Source organism: Corvus kubaryi, unplaced genomic scaffold (assembly GCF_017639235.1).
Source record: "Corvus kubaryi isolate FWS band 111438036 unplaced genomic scaffold, C.kubaryi_AGA036_p1.0 37341, whole genome shotgun sequence".
Taxonomy (NCBI): domain Eukaryota; kingdom Metazoa; phylum Chordata; class Aves; order Passeriformes; family Corvidae; genus Corvus; species Corvus kubaryi.
The window spans coordinates 6,622,117-6,640,727 of NW_024581112.1; the positions used below are offsets into that span (position 1 = coordinate 6,622,117).

The window sequence follows — 18,611 nt, forward strand, 5'->3', positions numbered from 1 at the left end:
GGCTATCAGTGATACTGCTTTCTCTGGCCCTGAAATGAATCAGAAAGTTAGAAGTAATGCTGGTTTTTAGAACAATCTCCTTCCTGGAACAAGACAAGGAGAAAGATGTGGAAGTGAGAGAAAGATCTAGGCACCAAATTGGGATCAGGGACTGAACTGCTTCAAAACTAGGGGAGGGTGGGGGTGGGATGGAGGAAGGGAGTGAGGGAGGAGAAAAGGGAATGTGTCCTGGTGGTTTTCAGAGACACCTCCTTCACACAGAAGTGTCCACAGCAGAGGAAGCAAATCCACACAACACAGCCTTTGGCTGGCAAGCATGGCCCCTGCTGGGAGTGTACTCAGATGGATAAGGTTGCTGGGGAGCTGAAAGACTTATCTGACAAAAAGCCTTTCTCCCTGCACGTGCCACTTCTTTCTCCCCTCCACAGGAGACGTTCCAGTCAAACAAAGTCATGAAGCTCTTGCTCTCTTCTCTCCTCACCCCAGGCTGGAATGTATTTTCTTGCTTTTCAGAGAGCACATCAGTTGTGAAAAGTTTGACCCTCCCCTCGGTCTCCCTGCCAATGAAACTGGTGAGCCTAGAAGAAGCACAGGCACGGAGTCTGTCTGCATCCCACCCTGCTCGGAAAGAGAGGAGAGAGAACAGCTTGCCTGAAATTGTGCCTGTAATTGGGTCCCTCTTCCACACAGTTGTTGACCTTCCTGACAGCAAGTAAGTGCCAAGAGGAGTGTAAAGTGCAAACAAAAAAGTGCAGGTTCCCCAGTGTGATTGGGAATGATCCTTTTGCTAACGTGATACCCGCACACCTGCACTCACCTGAATCCACAGCCACTATCCAAAGAAAATTCTGTGTCCTTCTCAAAAGAGACAGAGCTGCTCCTGAGAACTCTTGCAGCTGCTGGGTTCATAACTTCTCTAGTTCTCATCTCTCCATCAGGGCAGAACCTCACAGACCTCCTGCAGGATGAATGAATTGTATTTGCATACTTGTGCCAGCTCAGAATTTGGCTAAACACGGGATGAGCATGGAGCAGGTTGGGGCACAGCTCATCTACAAGTTCCACCTGCTGGTGGCTGGTCCAGGGCACGCCTGGTGCCACTGACCTGCTCCAGCATCTTCATTCTCCTGATTCCTGTGCAATTACAGCCAAGCAGGAAGGCTGATTTTGACTCCCAGCATGGAGAGATATTTATGTAGTGGCACCTATGCCAGCTATGTCTATGCCAGGAGAAGAGTCCAATTTCAGCTGAGGTTGCTGCAGTTGTTGGCACAGCTGCCCAGAATAAGTATTTATCTATTGGTCTATCTAACTGTTAATATACAGCCACTCTACTGCTTGGGTCTGATAGATTATAGCCTCTGCAGCAGGAGGCTCATTAATCTACTGACCCAGAAAGCACCAGAACAAAGATATTTGTTGGCACTTGATATATTAAAGGAAAAAGGAGTCATCTAACAGAATACTGGCAAGACAATAGCCAGCTTAAGACAAAAGGATGTATTGCCCCTCTAGAGTGCCTTCTCCTTTCTCATTTGAGAAGTCCTATCCCCAGGATATTAATCCCCTCTGTAGGACTGATTTGTACTTTTCTGAGTACTGATCAGAAAGAAAAAGCAAAAATATGGGGATAGAAAGCCCAGTGTGGAGAGCAAGACAGGGAGATAAGAGAATTCTTGCTCTGAAAGAGGGGAGATTGAAGGAGGAGTCAGAATGAGTATGAAGGAAGTGAAATAGAGCTTCATGCAGAAATACGTATCCAAGAAAAAGATTGCATTAGAATGAGCAGCTTCTTTCTGCGTAAAGCTGGGATTTCCAAAGAGACACAGGGAACTGGTGTCCCACTTCCTCTGACAGTTATGAGAAATTGATTTAGTTCCCTTAAGCCTCCTCCTGTTTGCTTAGTACATTATACTTTCATATGAATATATAACACCTGTGATTAAATTAATGTTGGCCTGAGAAGCTTTAATAGCTAGTTTTCATTAAGGAATAATTTTATTTTTGCCATAAGACATGGTCTTTAAAGCATAACTTTGTGCACTGAGCAATAGTACCAGTTCCATCAGTTCTCTGGAATTTATCATACATTGTGTCATTAAAACCTGTTAAAAAGGCACTTTTTATTTGCTGTATTGCAGGATAGCCTGAGCCTTGGAAACCTCTCTTTTCTGGAGACAAGCATGGTTGATTGCTCAATCACTGTTGCTGTAGAATGATGCCAGAGCCAGCTATCTGAAGGCTTAGGTGTCTTTCCATCCATGGAATGGTTAAATCAGCAGTACAGATAAATCACTTAGAGAGTGATTGCTACCTCTATAGCCAACAAGGGTTGGTTGTATAGCTATGCCTTGCATGCTTTAGAATTAAAAGAGGTCTGAGAAGAAAGAAATGGAATGTGTTGAGGGGAGACAGCTCAGAGGCCTTTGGAGGGTATTAAAAAGGTAAAAGTCTCTAAAGTTTGGTGACCACCTGAGCCTTTTTTCCTTCCAGGAGGAAATTATCAACCAAGTCCAAGAAATGGAAGTCAATATTTAATTTGGGCCGCTCTGGCTCAGAATCAAAGTCCAAACTGAGTCGAAATGGGAGTGTCTTTGTAAGGGCACAGAAGCTCTCTGGTAAGAACACACTTTCCAGCTGAGTGTTTCTCTCTGAAGCTCTCTCTTGTGTGTTGGTAGTATGGGGCAACCTGTAGCCACTTGCCACTAATGCCATAGACTTGAGATCCTCTAATGGGGTTGTGCTTGTTACCTGTTTTCATGCACATCTCCTTTTCCTGTGATGGCAAGAAACACCCTTTCAGGAGGATTTGACAGACAGCTACAGTAAATATTGCATTTTGGTACCTGATAAATGGGCTCCTGTTGTCCAGCTGTTGAGTTTGGGGACTAGGAAATGTTTATGGGTTAGTCCATTTTCCCAGCCCAGCCAGTCTCTGCCTCCTAAGGCTCATTACATGGCACTGGGTGAATGGCTGTCCTTCTAGGCTGTCCTTCCACTAAAGGGCAGTAAAGAACCAACTGCATTTAGTGTCTTTGTGAAAAACTAGGCACCAGGAGTGCCTACAGCTCTGGCTCTCAGCACTCTGAGGGAAGCCATTGCTTTTGCAGAATTTACAAGAGAGAAGTTGTCTTTTCTCCTGGCTGTAATCCCAAGTTGTAACCTCTCCTGAGCTGCAATCTCTTGAACACTCTGCTTCCTAGAAGATCACATGGCAGTGCCAGTTCCCAGTGTTAAAAAATGATGACTCAAGCTCTAAAAATCATGAACTTGACTTAAAAGTAATCACATTTTTAAAAAGAAAGCATGCCCTTTTAATTTGAATTCATAAAGAAATGTTTTGGGTTTATATGTTCTAGATTTTTTTAGTATATCCATGCCAAGGAATTTACTTTCTACAGGGAGATGAAGGTGGATGTTTTATTTATATAATCTCATTACTCCAGGAGCTGGTGTTTGCAGGACCACTGCCTAACATTGCAAGACTTAAAATAAAATAGTTAATGTTAGCAACATTAGCTATCACTTCATATAAGAGTGGCTGTATTTGGATCAGAAATCCAAGTGCTGGATCCAGTTCTTTTTGGACCGCTGCCTTCCCCATGTTTTGCATGTACATATGGCTTCACACAGGGTGCTCGTGACAGACTTCAAAATAGCTCTCGATCCTATTTTGATCATGGGATCACCTCCTCACCTTGATAAGGAACACTCTGTCTCAAAATAGTGCTAACCCAAGGAGGCCCAGGAATGACGGCAGCCCCAGTGGTCGTGGAGGCTGAGCCTTGTTCCAAGGACAGAACTGAGTGACAGGGGGCTGGACATTTTCACCAGCAGGAACACACAAATGCACAGCCACGAGCAGAGTTTTCAGCACTGAAGCAGTGTTTTCAGAAGCAGACCTTTTGTGCTGCTGTGTTACACTTCTCAGTGCTCTCTGCTTACAGCCTAAAGTGAGGGAACAGACGAAGTTGCTGCTGGAACTCAGCACATGCTTTAGCACAGCTTGAGTCTGTGCACACAAATCTGTGACTCGCATAAATTGTGACTTACACAGCTCCCCAGCTTGAATTCTGTTCCTCCTGGAAAGCAGAAACACTGCTCAAGACATCACGTCCTATGAACGTAAAAAGTAGCCAGGACTCCATATAAATGTAAAAGGTAGCTGGTGTTTCTCCTATGGTCATGTGAGAGTCAGAGCTAGAAGCCTCAATTATGTAAACAAATGAAGTCCAACAAGCCTGCTCACTTTCTGCTTTACCTACTTTGTGCAACTCTGTAAACAGCAAACTTAACTCCCAGACATTTTCCAGATCTCCATGGACTGTTTTTGGGCTGCCAGAGACTAACTTGTCTTCCTTGCCAGCTACGTTTCCCCACCTCCCTTCCTTTTTCAGAGCAGTAACAGCTACAAGCTTCCAAAACCTCTCAGGAACAGACATCTAGAGTGTATAGTAACAAATGACAGCTTGTTTCTGGACAAGCAAGTCCAGTGAGGATGGCCAGCAAAATAGGTCACTTACTGCCCTCAGAAATTTCCTGGAGTTCTTGCTGGAGGCAGGGTATGCTCACATCAGCAAAAGAACTGGGAGTGCAACGTAAAAATAACCCAACATTTGCTATCAGCAATGAGAGGTGAGAAGGCATTTATGTCAGTTTAGTTAAAAAGTCCCCCACAACCAATAGCCTGACTAAGTTGGGAAGGGGAGTGGCACATGACAGCTTTGGGGATGCTTAACTGCTTCAGAGTGGAGGTGGTGTTGACTGGCTGGGTTAAGTATAGCTCTCCACATGTCCAGCAGGTGCAAAGCTGTTGTTAGCACTAGCAGATCCCCAGCTGTGTGGACAAGTGTTGTGGGTAATAAGCCATGTGGTGTAGATACATGGGGGAATGCTTGGAAATGGAAAATGTCTGCCTGGCATGCCTGTCTATATGTATGCAGCCTTTGATCTTTATGGGCTGAAGCCTGCAAAGGCACAGGATCTGATACCTGCTTCTAAAACTCTTTTTCCACAGAAAAAGCAACTATTCGGCCTGCAAAAAGCATGGACTCGTTGTGTTCCCTGCCAGTGGAAGGTGAGACACCCCCAGCCTATACTCTAAGGGGGAAGGATTGCAGCTCTGCATTTTCAGCAGCATGGATCACAGAATCACAGAATGGTTTGGGCTGGAAAAGGCTTTAAAGGTCTCCTAGTTCCAACCCCCTGCCATGGGCAGGGACACCTTCCACAAGACCGGGTTGCTCAATGCCCATCCAACCTGGCCTTGAACACTGCCAGGGATGAGGCATCCACAGCTTCTCTGGACAGCCTGTGCCAGGGCCTCACCAGCCTCAGTGGATGCTGCAGTCTGTGTCTGTCTCACCATGTTGTGTATCTTCATATGCTTATGCCATGGCTGCTGATGTGTGCCCCCACCTCTGTGTGCATGCCTTTTTGACTCTTTTCTGTGTTGTTTATCTCAGTGCACCCACCTGAGAACTACCACGGTGTTTAGCTGCATCTTTATTGGCAGTTGGATTGCTTTGATTTCTTTCTTGGTTATTCTGGGCACAAAAAATCCCATTCGTAGATGAAAAAGGCTTACAATAAGCTAACAAATCCTGGTGTGTGCATTGTGGGCAGTATGTATGTGGGCAGTATGTATGTGGGCAGTATGTATGTGGGCAGTATGTAGCCCTAGACTTGGCTGCATCTGATAGAGAAGGGTGTCTAATAAAGCTGATTTCCACTGGAGGGCATTCAATCCAGTGCTGCCTGCCCATTTTGAAGGAGGCCCTAGGGCTAGAGCACAGAAGGTCTTCAGTACATAGTGTCTCCATCTATCTGGGGAGATGTGAGTGTTCACCAGGGCAGGACTCATCCCTGGAGGGATTGAGGAGGGCTCCTCACAGAGGAAGTTTGTTTGCTAGTGCTTTGCTTCGCACTGACTTGCTCCTGTGTTCCCGTCTCTAGGGGAGGATGACAAAAGCAGGTTCAAACGGTCAGTGACTACTGGAGGATTCTTTGTTCCCACGAAGATACGGACAGGAGGCACAGGCAGCTCATATGACCTCAGCAAGGAGAATGAGTGGGAGCGGGAAGGATCTGCCATGGGGGCCAAAGGAAGTTCAGAGCTGGCTGGGGAGAAAGGTCCTCCCTGGACACCACAGGTGAAGTCACCCCCTGAGCAGCTGAAGGTTTTCCGGGTAGCAGAGGATGCTGAAAATGAGCAGACCTCAGCCAAAGGAGTGCTCATGTTCTACACCTCTGAAACAGCCACCAAGTCAGGCTTTCCGAGCAGCCTCTTTCCCTTGGAGGCCTCCCCTCGTCACCAGAGGAAAGCCCTGAACATCTCGGAGCCATTTGCTGTCTCTGTCCCACTGAGGGTATCCGCAGTCATCAGCACCAACAGCACACCCTGCCGCATGCCCACCAAGGAGAAGCATTCCCTTTCCAGTCTAGAGGAGCTGTCTTCTCTGGTGGAGAGCACAAGCCCCTCTGCTCTGGAGGCAGGGACCCACACAAGGACAGAGCAGGCAGCAGAGCGCAAGGAGAAACAGTCGGGGCCAACTCTGCCAGTGGCAGCATCCAGAGGTAAATTGTCTTAAGGAGAGGGATATGGATCCTCAGTCGGGCTGCTGGAAGTGCCCTGCAGCTTGCTGGTGTGGAGGTTTCTCCAGCCTGGCTTGTGGCAGGAAAGAGACCAACCTACAGCAGGGTGGGTGTTGACTCTGACAGCAGGCCAGGGTGGTGCTTGTTGCAGCAAGGAGTCTGGGGAGGTGGGTGACCTCCCAGAAATGTCTGGGTGTGCCTGGAGGGGGCTCTTCAGCTTTGTTAGTTGGTGTTGGCTCTTAGCGGCACTGCTTTGTCCCAGGGCACAAGTTCTCACTCTCAAATAGTTACATTGTTCGTTTGTGTTTCTGATCCAGGCTCTCCTCCTGAGGAGCTGGTGGCAGCCAGGAAACCTGAATCCTCGGAAACTCCACAGCCAGCGGCAGAAAATCAGGAGATGTGTGGGCAAAGCAGCTGCACAAGCAGCACCAGCAGCCCTCAGCAGTCCTCAGAGCAGAGTCCCACCTTGGAGCAAACACCAGCTTTGGAGTTCTGTAAGGGGCCACTCCCAGCAGACAAAGCAGAGCAGGGACAGCTCAAGGTGAAGGATGTCTCCTCAGAAGGCAGCTGTGACCAGCAGGAGACTGAGATGGCTAAGACAGAAGAAGGATCGCGGCTAAGAGATGTGGTAAGGAGGAAGGCATGAGAAAGGTGGGGGACCATGTCGTGGTAGTGACTGGGAGGTTGTTTAAAGTTTCATTGTGTGTCTGTAGTTGGGAAAACTCAGTCTGTGACTTAGGCAAAGCAGCATCAAGACTTGACCATGGGCTGATTTACTTCACTTCTATGAAGTCACCATGTGGTGATTTACCTTTATGTAACTACCTACTGTCCCCTTTTGCTCATCTTTTCCAGTAACTGTACAATTTCAGTCTGTACCATCTGTCTGCTCTGAGACTCTCCAGATGTGAGACTGTCCGGATGTCTGAGCATTTTGACCCGTGGTCTCTGAATTCCCCTTCTAATTTTGCTGTCTCATTTGTCCTGGGCAGCCTGAACAGTCCTTTTTACTTCCATTCTCTACACACAATTTTATTTTTTTAATTCTTACTATTTTTTGCCTCCTCTGTATCTCTAGCAAAGCCTTTTCACCAAGTTTCTTACAGCGATACTCATCTCTGGACAGCTATTTAAAGATCTGTTGGCATAGCTCCTTGAATAGATTATTCATTCGAGTTTGTGTGCAGTTTGGGAATGCATATTCTCTGGCAAGGCCAAGTGAGCCTGAATGGGAATTGCTGAGAAATGGGCTGGAACATTCCAGCTACTCATTCAGCTCACTATTTCAGTGTATCTGTCCAGGCCTCCTTTTGGCTGCACCTCAGACCTTCTCCTCCATAAACCCACTTGTTTATAGATGTATTTTCTTCCTTGAACTGGTAGCAGTCTGTGTGTCTGTGTTTCTGTACCCGTGAGTGTGCTCATCCAGGAGCCTGGCTGTTCTGGGAGGGCTGCTTGGGGAAAATGGAGGGGTATTTATTGGAAGATGTGAGCTCCCAGGTGATGGCATTTCTTCTGTTTTTCAGACTGAGGAGGACCTGACGAATGCCCTTCTAGACCCACTGTGGCCAGAGATACAGCAGGAACTGAAAATTATAGAACCTGAAGAGGAGCTCTTGCTCTTGCCAGCAGCTGTCCCCAAGACAAGCCCAGTTTCTGAATTCTCTTCTCCAGTACAAACAGAAAGTCTTTCCTCTGGCCCAGGGCAGAGTACAACACTCGCTGAGCAGAAATCTGAAAGCAGAGCATCACAGATAACTCAGGTGCCTTTATTTGGTGGCAGTGGCGTGGAGCAACAAGACAGCCTCCCCAGCTGCCAGTCTGATGCAGTTGCACAGCAGAGTGGTGCTTCAGCCCTACCCAAACTGGGCGCTCTTCCAACAAGCACAGCCACTCCAAAGAACCACCACTCAGTGGTGGACAGCAGGAGTGAATGTCTCGCTCCTACCCTCGACTGGAAGCTTCATGGTCAATCAGAATTTAGTGAGATTGCCCCAAGTGATGGATTTTCTTGTTCCAAAGGAGCATGTCCAGAATCAGGGAAAGAAAAAGATAGCACTTGCCAGCTGCAGAGGGAAAAGGATGGTCTTACCAGAGTCCAGACTCAGAGGGAGAAGCATGAGATAATGACTACTAATGAAAGGGACACATTCTCCTCCAAGGCACTGAGTGGAGCTGGAATCCAGGAGGTGAAGGAAGGCAGTACTATTAGCAGAACCCAGGATGCTGGTGACCAGGATGATGAGGATGCCTGGACAGATAATGTGCAGAGCTTAGAACTTGTGGAGCCATGGGAGGATCACCAGTGGGTTACAAGCCCTCTCCATTCCCCCACTTTTAAGGACTTTCAGGAGAAAATGACACAGGAGTTTCACCCACAGAGCCAGAGAGCAGAGACAAGCCTTTCCCTTAGACCACGGTTCAGTCGCAGCCTCTCCCTGGACAGTAAAGACACAGTGCTGAGTCTGTGGACTACCCCCTTCTCTTTCATAGATGCCACTGACCAGCAGCAACCATGCAGTGACATTCTGCATTCAGGGACTTGTGAGCTGTCCAAAACACAACCCATGTCCCCCTCTAGTTTGGGTAAAGCTCTGCAAGGTGGGAATGGCCCAAGTCCTCCAGATGAACCTTCAAAACCTGAGTACCCTCTTATCAGGGAGAAAGCACCAGCTGAGAAAGCAGGACCCTCCAGAGTCCTTCTTTCAGAGACAGACGAAAAGAAAGTGCATGTGAGTAAAGAAAACCCTTGGAGCTCAAAGTTGTCCTTGCCACACCAAAATAGCCCAGGCGGTTCTTCACAGACAAAGAACACAAAGGAGGAGTTACCCATCTCTCAGGACACTGCCCTGGGAGGAGAGACTATCACCAAAGCATTGTGTTCTGCCGCTGAGTCACAACTGAGTAATAAAGGTGAAGAAACACCTCGCAAAGTAAAGACCAGGCCTTCATCCCTCAACCTGGATTCACTCCTCCCAGCCCCAGATTTCTTCACATTTGAGAGCCTGTCCATGCCATCTGCCCCTGGGAACCTCCTGTATGGGCAGAAGGAAGTAAAAAGCAGTGATTCTGTCCCATCCCTGCCGACACACTGCCCTGCTGCCAGTAGAGGTGTTCCCTGGGGGTCTCGTTTCAATGCCCCCGTGGATCTAGACTTGGATTACCTAGCAGTGGCCCATGCCACCACTGGCCGTCGTAACTCTGCCCCGGTCAGCGTGTCAGCAGTCAGGACCTCCTTCATGATTAAGATGTGCCAGGCTAGAGCGGTGCCTGTGATACCGCCCAAAATTCAGTACACCCAGATCCCCCAGCCCCTGCAGGCTCAGAACACTGCTCCAGCTGCTGAGAAGAAGGAAGCAGAAGCCAAGCAGGCCATCAGGCAAGCTCCACGGGTGGCATGGAGCCACCTGGAGGCCCCCAAGAGCCCGCTGACAGAGAAGAAAGCCAAAGCAGAGAAAGAAAACAGTGACCCGGCTCAAAAGGACTCAGCCTGTCCTTGGCATGGCAGCCTTGGCTCTCCACTGGAGCCGTCTCAGTCCAGTCATCACCCTGCTCTGGATGCCCCTGTTCTGCGCCGAAAGCGCACCTCTGGTGGGGAGACAGCTGGAGATAACCCACAGTCTTCAAAGATAGAGAGGCCATCGGGGTTCTCCAAACCCTCCTACAGATCTAGGCCTGGGAGGCCCCAGAGTCTGATTCTCTTCAGTCCCCCTTTCCCCATCATGGACCACCCCAGCTCCTCAGCAGACTCCAGGGTGTTGTTGTCACCCATCAGGAGCCCCACTCAGACCGCCTCTCTGAGCCCCATTTGTGGCGATCTGTCCGACCCTGCGTGGACAACGCCTGAAGGGGTGACGCTGCGGAACAAAATGACCATCCCCAAGAATGGCCAGAGACTGGAGACCTCTACCAGCTGCTTCTACCAGCCCCAGAGGCGCTCTGTGATTCTGGATGGACGAAGTGGGAGGCAGATTGAGTAGCAGCTGTTTCTCCTATTCTTTTTCTGTGATGGTTGGAGTGGGAGTGTCCAAGACCAACTCTGTTGCCATTTTGCTGTTGTTATGACTGTTCTCTGCAAGATGGACCTGAATCCTTTATGGTTTCCTGCAAAGCTTTTGCTATGGAAGGTCACAGTATCTTTGTCGTGCTTTTTGTTCCCCTTGTCTCCCCTGCCCAGTTCCTCACTGTCTGGTTTTTTTGGTAAGCCGGTCCCAGGGAACTTGCATTTCTCACACCTATTTTCTAACAAGCCCTGTGAAATTCTCATCCTCCCTATGGAAAAAAGGAAAAGTAAATCTCTGTATAATTAGAAAATAGGGCTGAGAGGAAACACTCTTACAAAGCACTGCAGCCCAGGATGCAGGGGCAAAACATCTGCTGAGGAGCTAAGTCCAGATGTTTGGGAACTCCTACCATTGTTTCCCAGACACCAATGAAGGACTTTCTGATTAATCAGTGTAAATAAACAGTGCAGGAGGCTGGGGATAGCTGATGAGGAAGGTGAAGCTGGCATGAGCAAATCACACAGGGAGTGAGACACCCAAGGATGTTCCAGTGATAAACATACAACCTGAAGAGACTGCCTCCAGCTCTCTCCTTGCAACAAAGGAGATGCTCTTTCCAGCATGTGCAAGGGCTGGAATGAAAGCAGCTGGACAGGAAATGCCTAGCTGTTCTTTTAGTCTTCCAAGTCTTGCTCATGAGTTTTGTGTGCTCAGTCACACCTTCCTGGGGCACACGAGATCCGTGTGGCTGAGGAATGAGTGTGCAGCTGGCTTCCCAGTGGTAGAGACCCCTCAGGCTGATAGCAATGAAAGCCAAGGCAAGGTCATAACAAAGGCCAGTATCAACTATTTTCATCATTGCTTAAAGCCAGATGACACCTCTGCAGCTATCTCCAGCTGAGCTCCACACTGCCAACAGCAGACAAAAGCAAGAGGATCTTCTTATCTCCACATCCTTGGGCTACTGCCCTCTTGCACCCTGACTGACATATCTTTGACCCTTGGTCTTTCATTGCCACTGTGTGGCATGTCCCCAGGTGCTTCTTCTCCATTTAAACTTCCTCTCCTATGATTTTACACTGTTTCTTTGAGAGCGTGGCTGGTTGCCACCTCCCTGGACCTCAGTGCTTTCAGATTGATTAAGAGTATGGTAAAGAGGATGATTTGTGGGACTGCAGAACCGATCATGAACAAGTCCTGAGAGGGGGATTTGAAGTGAATTAAACTCTCTCCTGAAGGGAACATTAATGTTACAGGCAAATACATGTTCAGATATGCAACAGCTGCTGTGGGAATAGAATTAAAGCTTCCTTTATAAAGCCTCTAACTCTGCATTCACCACAGGCTCATCTATTGCCTGATCTATGGCTGTGGGCGATGGCAAAGTCAGATACAGCCTGTGCTGTCTCTGCAATTTAAGTGTCACTGGTGACTACGGAGGAGATGGGAACACAGTTGCTGCCAGCACTGAGATTGTCCCTGTAATGTGCTTGCAGGGGCCATCATTCCTGGAAATGTCTGAGTCCGTAGGCCCTCAGATGGGTACGATGGGCTGTAGTTTAAGCAGTAAACTGTTAGGAGGTGCTATAGCCATCACAATGAGTGTCAGCCAGAATTTCCCCAAAGATGTGAGTTTAGGGCTTTGTTTTCTGAAGCACTGGCAATTTCCAATGGTTAGTAAACTCAACCCATGAGCTTCTAGTCTGTACTGACTGTGTCACTTTATTAGTGCCATTGTGGCTGGAGGGCCCTGAGCCCCCCCATACAGGGCTCTCTCTGAACTCTTTGATTGCTAAAGGAGAGATATACTGGAGTATTTTTGAGAATTCTGGGCCTACAAATGCAACCGATGTATCTTCAGCAGAATTTTCTCCTTCCATATCCGAAGGGAATGTGAAAAAACATGAGGGCTTTTCCTTGTCACCAGCTGCAGTCTTTGACCCTCCCCACTGCACTCTTTATTTGTGTATAGTGCCACATGGGAACAGAGCAGAAAACTAAGTCCCTGCTGTCAGTTTTGTTGAGGGAGATTACTAAACCAGATGAGAGCCTGGAGTTCTTGTTTGGGTCCATGTTCTCTCACAGGTAGCAGCCTATGCTTTACCTGGGCAAGCTGTGGACAGCAGGCCCAGAATATGCCGCTTCATGACAATTGTATTATTCTACTCCCAGACCATAATATGCCTGTGCAGCCTCTTATTAAAACTAGGGAATTTCCAGTTCTTCCTGCTCCTCATAGTTAGCACAGCTCCACACTGCATTTACATGGCACTGCCTCATGAGAAAGCTTTTAATCACTGTGGCTGGCTTAATGACAAAGGGAAGGTGTGATACGAGGTGTTGTGGTAAGGTTTTAGAGGAAGTAAAATTTGTGGAAATGATGTCCAGTTTTTTTTGGCATCAACAAAATAGTTTACTTTGGGCAAGGACTTACAGTCTCTCAGTTCCTAGAAGTTTTGACTGCCAAGGCACCTGGAAGGGAGCTAGAGAAGCTCACGAAGTAATGCATCAAACAGAAAAGAAAATGTGATGAAACCTTGGCATGTTAAAACAATTTTTTTCCCCTCCTTATTCTCGTATAAGCTGATCTATGAACAAAAAATGAGGTCTGGCAATTTGTATATAATACACTGTCTCAACTCTTAACAGCATTCCAGTAAGTAATAGTGCTTTTGGCAAAAGTGGTGAAACTCCTGCAAGAGAAAATTATTAGAAATCTTTACTTGATATTAAAGATCAGCCTCAACTAAAATCTGTATCCAGACTATACTTTTTAAGGGTGTTTAAGAATCTGAACTCAGATCTGGGTCCTGGATTTTGATTAAGCAGAGATGCTGTAATAATATCTCTATTTTGTAGCTTGATCCCATTTCTTATCTACAATTTCATCTCCAGCCTTCAGCTGATGTATCAAGAACACTTAAAGTAAAGCCCCAGGTCCTGCAGAGATGAAAGCATGTTCTTGGTTGCAAGGTGCCCTGTTGTGCAGGTGTCATTGTTCCTCACTCCAGACTCAGCCTTCTGCAGAGCCTGTAAAGCTTGGTGATGGATCCATGCTGATACTGGCACCTGCAGTCACCTGAAGGACCAGAGCTTGGGAGTTGGACAGGACCAGAAGACAGATGCCATCTCCCATTGAATGGTGCTGCCTGGGTGGCAGGAGCTTCCTGAGATCCAGCTTTACTAAGCTATCCCCAGTGTCAGTTTCAGGGTCAGACCTGATCTCTTTAAGAAAGGATTTTCTTCTTTCTTGTGGTTTTTCTTCTTAGTTTTTGATTTGTTTTCTATTGTTTTTGTTTTTTGGGGGGTTTAGTTTCTGTTTTTCCTTTGTTTATCTGTGAAGCATTATGAAGAGGGATAGATCAGATTTATGGGAGACAAGTCTGGCCCAAGAGAGCCAAGCTAGTTTTTCTTGGTATTACTGAAAGGACCTTCCTAAATAGACTGGCTCATCATCTGCAGCTCCACAAGGATCACTTCAGAGACCCTGCAGTACATTTCAATTCTCCTGAGACTGTGAAAAGTAAAGGCTATTCCCCAGTTTGCAGATGGCCCCAGTATCAGACATGACAAAATATCACCAGCATGTGTTGCTTGTGAACTTTTACCAGTGGAAAGCAAGTGAGTAAATTTCACTTATTCTTCCCATGTAGTCAGAGGGTTGGTGCAGCTTCTCTTAAACATAGTTCAGAGGGAGAGGGCTGAGCTGGCAAAGGTGAGAATCCCTGATGGAAAGAAGGGGCATGGATAATGTTAGCTCATGTGGGAGCTGCCTCACTGGCAGGAGAGGAAACAGAAATGAAGATTGTATTTTACCTTATAAATGCCAGTCCTCTGGGCTGTCCATCTCATGCTATCACTGCAGAAAGACTGTAGTGCTTAATTCTTTTGCCTTTAGAGCTTCAGAGGAACTTAGGTCTGTATTAGAGAGCATCCATCTACAACGTTTTCCCCCATCCAGAGTCCAAATGGTGCAATCAATATCTTTTTTTCTTTCTTTATGGATTCTGAAACGCCTGTAATGGTGAATATTTTTTAAATTTATATATATATATATAAAAGATCATTCTATATAAATGTATTAAAAAGGAAGTGTAATTAAAATGAAGGAATTTCCTAAATAGTATTTTACACATCTGTGATACTTGGGCTGATGCATGGGACTGTTTTCTGCTGCTACGTTTGCAGCACTGAGAGTGTGAGATAAATGGCTTTTTGCCCACAGATTAGCTAATTAGTTCTGGTTAATCTGTGGTGGGCAAAAGGCCTGAATCTGCCTTCCTCAGAAGGATCTTGCCCTGGGAAGGAAGTGACAAGATCAGGGGAGACCAGGGTTCAAGGGTTGATTTAGCTTTCCACCACAAGCTTTTCCCCAGTCCTTGAAAATGCAAGCAATCTACTGAAGCATATACCACCTTTCAGGCATGCCCAGGTTTTGCAGTTGTCCCTTTTGCTTCTCTCCATCTCTAGAAAAAAAAGAATAAAAATCTCTAGGGGTGGGGGGAGAAGCTGCAGCTGATCCCGATTTCGTTTAACCTGTGCTTACCCCTAATTGATGTAAAGGCTTGGTGATAAGTAATGCTGCTCCAAGCAAGGAATGGAAAACTTCCCATTGAGTTCAACTGGAGATGGAGTAGGACTTCAACAGCCCCAGAAAGGAAGGATGGCAGAAGGCAAGAACTTTCTGAGGGTTCCATGCAGCAGTCTAGACCTTGGATCTTGTGCTTGCAGCCACTAGTCCCCTTTGAAATATTATTTGCTGCCAGGTCAAGAGAAGGGCTGGAAGCTGGACACTATGAAGAGGACTGTCTCCATCCCATGGGCCCTGGTTTGTGATTATTTTTCTTGCTAGCTCTGATGAATTGCAGTTTTGTTAAGCTTTTTTCTCTGTGTGGACTTGCCTGCCTCTGTGCCTGATTGTTTAAAAAAGAAAAGAAAAGAAAAACAACAGCCACAAAAGAAAGATGTTTTGCCAGGTCTCAGCCATGAGATTAAACTGGAGTTTTTATAAAAACAGATCTGTGCCCTAGTGATGTTTTGTAACATTTTATTATTTTTCTGGATTTGATTTATGAATGCAGTGCAAATGCTTTTGTCATCCTCTGATATGGAGTTTGAGCCCCTCTTTTGTTTTGTGAGAGGCCAGGGCACTGATCTGGGTTTGTGCGGGCTTTGATGGTGGGGATTAAAGGTTAGGGCCTGACCACACACTCTTCTGATTGGAGGTTATGGGAACTGCACTTGCTTTGCAGCTCTGAAAATGAAGTGAGGGCTGGGAGATTTCTGTAGAATTAATGGTATCTGAAATGCTTTAAAATTTTCAAAGGAAAAATTGTCTTTTTTCTTACCATTTCTAGTTCTACCGGGCTGAAGTTTCAGTGGTGTGCTACCATGTCCTCCCATTTAGCACACCTGCAGAATTCTGCCTTGCCTGTGATAATGCAGAGCAACTCAGAGTAGAGTATGGAAAAACTTTGTGATCCCAGTGCTTGTACAGCAGAAGCCAAGCTGGAACAGAAGTTACTATGAAGGCCTCTGGTGCATCATGTATGCACTTCTGTTGATTTGTAAAGGACAAGCAAGAACTTAAACAAATTATGAATTTAGTTCCTTGGCTCTCACTGACCCAGTCCCTGAGCTGTAGCATGGAAGCAAGTATTGTTATTATGTGTCTCTAATTCCATCCTGGGAACACAGAGAGAAAAAAAAAAGAGGGGTGTTCTTGTGCTTGTAGCCTCAGTGGACATATCTGCAGCACAGCTTGCTCCGTGTTCTCCCTAAAAGGCAGATGAATCATCAGGTTAAATTAAATATTTTTTTTCCTACTCAGCTGCTGAACTCAGGGCTTGACTCCCTTTCCTACCTCCTTCATGACTTCAGTTTCCCTTTAGGAAAATGCCTGGGTTGTGCTTCCTGCTTACCATGGCAACTGGCACACAAATTGAGAGAGAAAACCATGTTTGTTGGAGTCTGGAATTGTTGTTAGCCAGAGCCAATTATTACTGCTGTATGAGAACCAGTATTTTCCTATTCTTTGTGCCACAGAGTCTAGCAGTGGCTTGGCCATAACGCAAGGGGAGAATCGCAGACTGCCCCACAGCATTCCCATGGTTATGAAAATTAGGCAAAAGGCTCATGCTCCAGTCAGCACTGTGCCCTAAATCACGGTGCTTAAACATATGGAAATGCTTGAACACAATTTCAGCCAGTTTCTTTTGCCTGCCTGACTCAGGGCAATGCCCTGTGTAGGTTGTATTGGAAGCCACAGCTACAACATCTTGGATACTTTCAGCTAAGCCAAAACCAGGATTAAGCAAATTCCCACCCTGGCTGTTAACCAGGAGTCAACCTAGCCCAGTGCCAAGGAGCATTTGACACTGGTATCTCATGCATCCTCACTGCAACACAAAAGTCCAGCAGCTCTGGGCACCAGGACATCCTACTGGTATCCCACTGGATGGGGCTAAAGGTCAGCTGGCAGCAAAGGGGAGGCAGGCAGTGTGGGGAAGGGAGACTGGCACAAGGCACCACCACCAACAAAAAGAACAGAATCATAACAGCCAAGATGGAGAAAGGCAGTGAGATTTCTGAGTTCATATTCCATCTGAGTAGGATAAAGTTTTCAAAGAACATGCCTCACCACAAGGGTAAAGGATGAACACTTTCAGAGTTAAGGATTAGAAATGAATGGGATCTGCAAAGCTCAGAGGTGCCCAAGTCCTGCTGCCCTCAGAAGTTAGAGACAGTGTGAGTGTTAAAACTAATGTTTGCCTCACTCCATAATTAAACAGGGTAGGTATTTTCTTATGTTTTATTAGCAGACTGCAGTGTGAGATGAACTACGTTTTGCAAACCTAGACAACTCCTAGGAATTATATTTGCAATTTGGGTCCAGATCCATCTTAAAATGGGACCTGTTTTCTTCCATAGCACATCTGCTGCAGAGGGTACACCTCTCTGTCATTTAAATCCCTTATCTGAAAAGACCAGGAAATATTTGAATTCAGTGAGAGGAAATGACTTCCAAAAAAACTTTGTGGCTGCTTAAGAAAGAACCACAAGGTACAAAAACATGGGAACAACCAGAGCTGGAGAAAGGAGAATAACACACATGATGATTATTAAACAGAGGAAGTTTCCAGATAAGTAAAACTCAAAAAACTCCACACCCAGCTATAAGATTGAGTTGAACCAGTCTGAAGAATATCAGGCAACATTTCATAACAATCAGGAAGAATAAATCAGAAAAAATGTGTGCTCACAAACCGCTTTACTTTTTTTTTGCACTGTGAGGTAATTTACTTTAAACACCAAGGGTCAGACAGTGTACAAGGACTAGGCTGGTTATTTACAGGGATTTTTTGAAGTGACTTGGCTTTACAGTCTCCAGCCTCTGTGCCAGCCACTGGACCCTGGTAAAGGTGAGCGTTGCTTTGGGAAAAATAGAGAAGTCCTGCATTGGCTCACAGTTAGCAACAGCTCTGGGTAGCCAGAGCAGCTCACTGCTCATCACTTGTCTCTCTTGCAGGGTTTATCTTCACTAGGTGATGCCTGAGGTGGCCACCTAAAAACAGAGGCTAGACAAGAATAAGAGAATAAAAGGAGGTATTTATCTGAAGGGCCTTCAAAGGTACACCCTGGGCAGTCAAAAGGCTACACCCACGATGGACCCTGGGTCACGGGTTCTTCACACTTTTATAAGTTTGGTCTATTTGCATATCAGGGTGAATTCTCCAATTATAACTTCAGTTAATGATGTAATTACCCCAAGTGTGCCCCCCCCTTCTCTAGGCTTTAGTTTACACATTTTGGGGCCTGGTGTCCTTGAAGAGCAAACCTGGAGAGGCTTGTTATGTCTAACCAGCATGAGAGAACTGCAGCTAACAGGCCACAAGGAACTTCAGAGTTACACACCAGGCAGCACAGGATTTGAAAAATAGAAAAGTTAAAACCTAAGGCATCATAGTGATCATACGAGAACTGCACATGCCCTTGCCTATGATGTAATTTCAC

General features: G+C 46.4%; 1 protein-coding gene across 1 annotated transcript in view; it reads left to right on the plus strand.

Moving 5' to 3' along the window:
• Nucleotides 1-15,614, plus strand: part of ARHGAP31 (Rho GTPase activating protein 31) — a 60,578-nt gene extending 44,964 nt beyond the window's left edge. The window contains exons 7-12 of the mRNA XM_042031770.1: nucleotides 514-712; nucleotides 2,494-2,618; nucleotides 5,018-5,077; nucleotides 5,956-6,576; nucleotides 6,912-7,222; nucleotides 8,121-15,614. Of these exons, the coding sequence (XP_041887704.1) occupies nucleotides 514-712; nucleotides 2,494-2,618; nucleotides 5,018-5,077; nucleotides 5,956-6,576; nucleotides 6,912-7,222; nucleotides 8,121-10,574 (3,770 nt within the window). The 3' untranslated portion in view covers nucleotides 10,575-15,614. The remainder of the gene's footprint in view (nucleotides 1-513; nucleotides 713-2,493; nucleotides 2,619-5,017; nucleotides 5,078-5,955; nucleotides 6,577-6,911; nucleotides 7,223-8,120) is intronic.
• Nucleotides 15,615-18,611: the final 2,997 nt, after the last annotated feature.